The 4,540-nt window shown below is 35.0% G+C and overlaps 1 protein-coding gene across 1 annotated transcript; it reads right to left on the bottom strand.

Annotated features, from left to right (window-relative positions):
• Window positions 1-1,830: 1,830 nt before the first annotated feature.
• LOC103501124 (transcription factor MYB44-like) lies at window positions 1,831-3,787 on the bottom strand. The gene has a single exon (XM_008464623.3). It carries the CDS (start codon window positions 3,196-3,198, stop codon window positions 2,293-2,295), a length of 906 nt encoding a protein of 301 aa, XP_008462845.1. The 5' UTR covers window positions 3,199-3,787; the 3' UTR covers window positions 1,831-2,292.
• Between the last annotated feature and the right edge of the window lie 753 nt (window positions 3,788-4,540).

Here is a 4,540-nt window from a genome sequence, read left to right on the forward strand (position 1 = left end):
CTCCATTTTCTTGTAGTGTTATTATATTATATTATAATATAATATAATATAATATATATATATATATATATATATATATATATATATATATATATATAATATGAATTATATTATTATTGTTATTGTATATTTCTTTTAAAACCCTAAATTCATCATCTTCTTCTTCATCTCAGCCGCAGCCCCTCACTCTCATCTTCTTCTTCTTCTTCGAAATCATACGGCCGCCGCCGCCCCTGCCTCTCTTCTCTCCATCGAGATCTCCGACGACAATCTCCCTCCGTCCGTCAAAGTCGCCACCGTCACCTTAGTTCTCCATCAAGCTTCTGTTCGTCGTTAGCCCAAGCCGCCACACCTCGAGCCGCTCCCCTTTCCATCAGCCATCTCCTTTGCGTCGCGACGTCCAAATCTGAAGCGAGTGGATTATGTCTACTCCAACCGATGTTTGTCTACGAAGCTCCGATCGTCGTTGTCGCATCTCCACGAACCCAGCCGCCGCCATCACGATCTCCCAAGCATGGAGCTTGTTACACTATCCATCCTTCTCCGTAGCACGCTGCCGCACTAGGGCGTGCTCTCCTCGCTGTTAAAGAAGCCTCCATCCTCAAGCAGTCATGTCCCAAGTGTGGGTGCATATTTTGTATTAGTTATAGGGTATTTGTGGATTCTGTTACAAATGTACGTAGAAATCACATTTGTCAATTAGGCTAGGGCATTTAAGGTATTGTTCTCTCATTTATTATTTAAAAATTTTCTGTTTTGTTATTTTGTCAATTTAAAAATAAAATTGTCATTTATCAAAGTAAACCTCTAATTTTGCTATTTTTCTTGTGAATCCAATAAAATAATATAATTTTAGGTTGAATTAGAGTAACGGAAACAATACAAAACTATTCACACTCGTCTTTAGTCATCCTCACAAAAACATTGTCCAGTATACATTTTTCTCATAATTTCTAAATCGCATACCCTAAAATACCAAGAACCGAAGAACCAAACCAATTTTTTGATTTAGTTTTTAGGTTCACATTGGAGTTCTTGATTTGTATTTAAAAAAAACAAAAAAAAAATATTGATTTGGATAAAATTTTAGTCGAGACAAACCGAAAAAAATCGAAAGGAATCAATGTTATGAATATACTTTTAAAACTAAATTCTTCTAAAAATAATGCAAGATTTAAACTTCTTCAGGAAAAAAAAGGTAGACACGATTTTAATTTTAAATTAGCAAAAAAACTCATTCAAAACAAAGAGAGAATAAAAACAATTGAAAGAAAAAAGTAAGAAAATACGAAAAACCATGCAAACTAAGCATAAATCAATCCAAATAAAACCTTTGTTCTTCATTGCACATTGGTTAAGATTTTTGGATTCTTTACGTGTAAAACAATTGTTTAGTTCGGATTTAGTTTGGTTTTAAATCTACTCCAAACTTGATAATAAAATTACACATGCTTCTCAAATTTGCCCCTTCTAGACTTTTCTTAACATAACAATAGATATAAATTTTATATCAATTATCCTAAATAATATGCACACTTTGACCATTTTTTTTTTTCTCTTTACTCAGATAAAAAGTATTCATTGTATAAAAGAAATTGTTTCTTTTATTTTTTTAATGAAATTCATTTTGATTTTTAAATTAAATAGGGTAAGATTTAACAGTTCCACACCATCCATATATGAAATTCATATCATAATGGAGTAGCCCCGTGGTCAATGAGTCTCCATTCCCAAAACCCCTTTTTTGTTCCACTCTTTCAATCATTCATTTCAAGTTTACATCTTTAAAATTTTCAAAATACATCCCACCAGATTGAAAATCAAAGAAAGTTCAATCATAAAAAGGTTTTGGATTCAAATTCAACTCTATTTGATTCTTGCTTCAATTTTTTTTTTTTTTGTTTTTTCATGTCAAAATTTAGGTATATATTTATATTTAATTTAAAAGGGAAAAAGGAGAAACAGATTCAAAAGCTTCAGTTCCAAATGGTTTTTGAAACTCTCATCAATGGAAGATTCAAAGTTTATCATCACCATCTTCATCTTCCTCCATATAAACCCAACGCCTTGTTCTTCTTTACTTCATCATCCTTCATCAAAATCCCCAAATCTCCCCATCTCCTTGGATTCACAAACTACTACATCAACATAAACATAAACAAAAATTAACCAAAATAACGAAACAAAAACATTAATTATTTCCCATTATTAACTCCTCCATCTTCTTCTTCTTCTTTCCTCCTTTTCTGGAAACTTCTTTCCCCCCCCTTTTTTTTACTTACAGTGACTTCCTCAGTCAATCCTCTGAATCACGACGTTTCTAAACCCACCGGCGGCAGCTTGCTGATAACAAACTCCGCCACCCCCACCAACGTTCTGTTCCATTAATCCAGCCATGTAGTTTCTCACCTCCTTCCTTATCATCTCTTGCATCACCGTCATTAAATCCGAGCCAAATATCCCAAATCCATTACTATTACTCTCCTCCTTCTCCCCTGAAATTCGTTCTTCTCCATTCATCGCTGCCGAACACGCCAACCCCGTACTTCGTCTCTCAGAAACTCCACCCATTCCCTGTGCAGAATTCGCCACAAAATTAACCTCCGATGAGTCCGCACCCGGAAGCGACAACGACAACGATGTTGGTGGGTCATTCGAAGACGACACCGTTTCCCCGGGAGGCAAAACGGCGCCGGTTCTCGCCACTGGCCGGTACACATGCGAGGACGACACAGCAGGGAAGAAGCCAGAGTCGCTCACATCGGATGCAGAAGGACTATTTGGAGGCATATAAAGACCTGCAGAAAGCGACCTCTTCAACGGTGGCGAAGTGGCATCACAACCCCCGCTCTCGTCAGCCATGGACGAGCACTTCCGTTTCAAGGTGGAGTTCCAGTGGTTCTTGATAGCGTTATCCGTCCGACCGGATAGGAGCCTGGCGATGGTAGCCCATTTGTTTCCGTAGAGAGCTTGAGCGTTAATGATAGTCTCGTCTTCCTCGGGGGTGAAGGCTCGGTGTTCGACCTGCGGGGAAAGCTGGTTGCACCATCGGAGACGACAGGATTTGCCGGAGCGGCCAGGAATGGATTTGCTAATCAAGGACCAGTTACGAGGGCCGTATTTATGGACCAATCTTTGAAGGGCGTCGTCCTCTTCAGGACTCCAAGGGCCTTTGATTCGATCGATTTGTTTGGCCATGGAAGCAAAAGAAAAAAGAAAAAAAAAGGTTTAGAAGAGGGATTTTAATGGCGGCCTGGGGATTAGGGGGATATATAAAAGGAAGGGGAAGGGTTACCGGAAGAGGAGGTGGAAGGTTAGACGTTGGTGAGAGAGGGGGTTATGGGATTGGTTACCGGGAGTTCCTGTAAAGTAGTTAAGATGGGGGGGGAGTTGGGATACAGCTGGAGAGTAGACACGCATCACATCTTTAAACTGCTCTTGATTTACACAAGTCCACGCTCTCCATTTCAAAATCTATTCCTTCTCTGTCCTTTCCTTTTTTCCTTTTAAATTACCCACGCGCCCTCATTTTCGCGCGTCTTCTAACTCTACCCTCCACAATTACCCCCTCATCTACCAACAAAACACCCGTAATAAATAGACAGCGCAAAATACACTTTTCATATTTTTATTTTTTTTAGTTTCTATTTCTTCCGTTAACTTTTAAAACAAACATTTACGAGTTGTTTCCGAGAATGGATTGGTTTATAGAGAGTTAGTGTTATAAAGTTATGATAATATGTGTTTCAAGAATGATTATATATGTTGTGTTAAAATGTGTTGGTGGAAAAAGTTATGGAGTGATTATGATAACATGTGTTTTGAGAAGATTATACGGTAGTGTTTTGAAATTTATTTTTTTATACATTTCTTAAAAAATCTATTCTAAATCAAATACACAACTTTCTATATTTTATTCCTCAAAATGTCCTATCAAATAATTTTCAGTAATTTCTTTAAATACGATGTTTATTTTCAACATTTTTACCTAATTGTTACATGCCAATAAATTATTATTATTTTTTAATTCATATTTTGAATTCAATAAGAAATTTTGTATATTTAATGTTAATGTACGAAATCATTCTAGTTTTAGTAAAACAATTTACCAAAAAAATTTTAAGTAATCGTTAGTGAGAATAATTTTTTTAAAAAAATTATATTCTAAATCCAATATACTAATTTCATGTATTTAACCTAAAAAATCACTCTAGTTTAACTTAACAAATCACAACTGAAATTTTCAATTTTTTTTAAGTAATTATTAAGGTTGAATAAATTACTGTTCTTCATTTTAAAATAAAAATTATAATGAATTAATGAACATTTAAAAATAAGGAAGAACAAAGTGAAAAGATTACTTTTTCGAAAAATAAGAGCATAATTTGGTAAAAATTTTAGAGTCAAAATTTAATTAAAATAAATTTTAAATCAAATCTCACCGTTAAATTGATTTTTTTTTTTTTTTGAAGAAAAGTCTTATACATTTAAAGTTTAAATAATTTTCAAAATATTTGCTATACATCTTTTTAGGTTGCCT

This window comes from Cucumis melo, chromosome 11 (assembly GCF_025177605.1).
Source record: "Cucumis melo cultivar AY chromosome 11, USDA_Cmelo_AY_1.0, whole genome shotgun sequence".
Lineage (NCBI taxonomy): Eukaryota > Viridiplantae > Streptophyta > Magnoliopsida > Cucurbitales > Cucurbitaceae > Cucumis > Cucumis melo.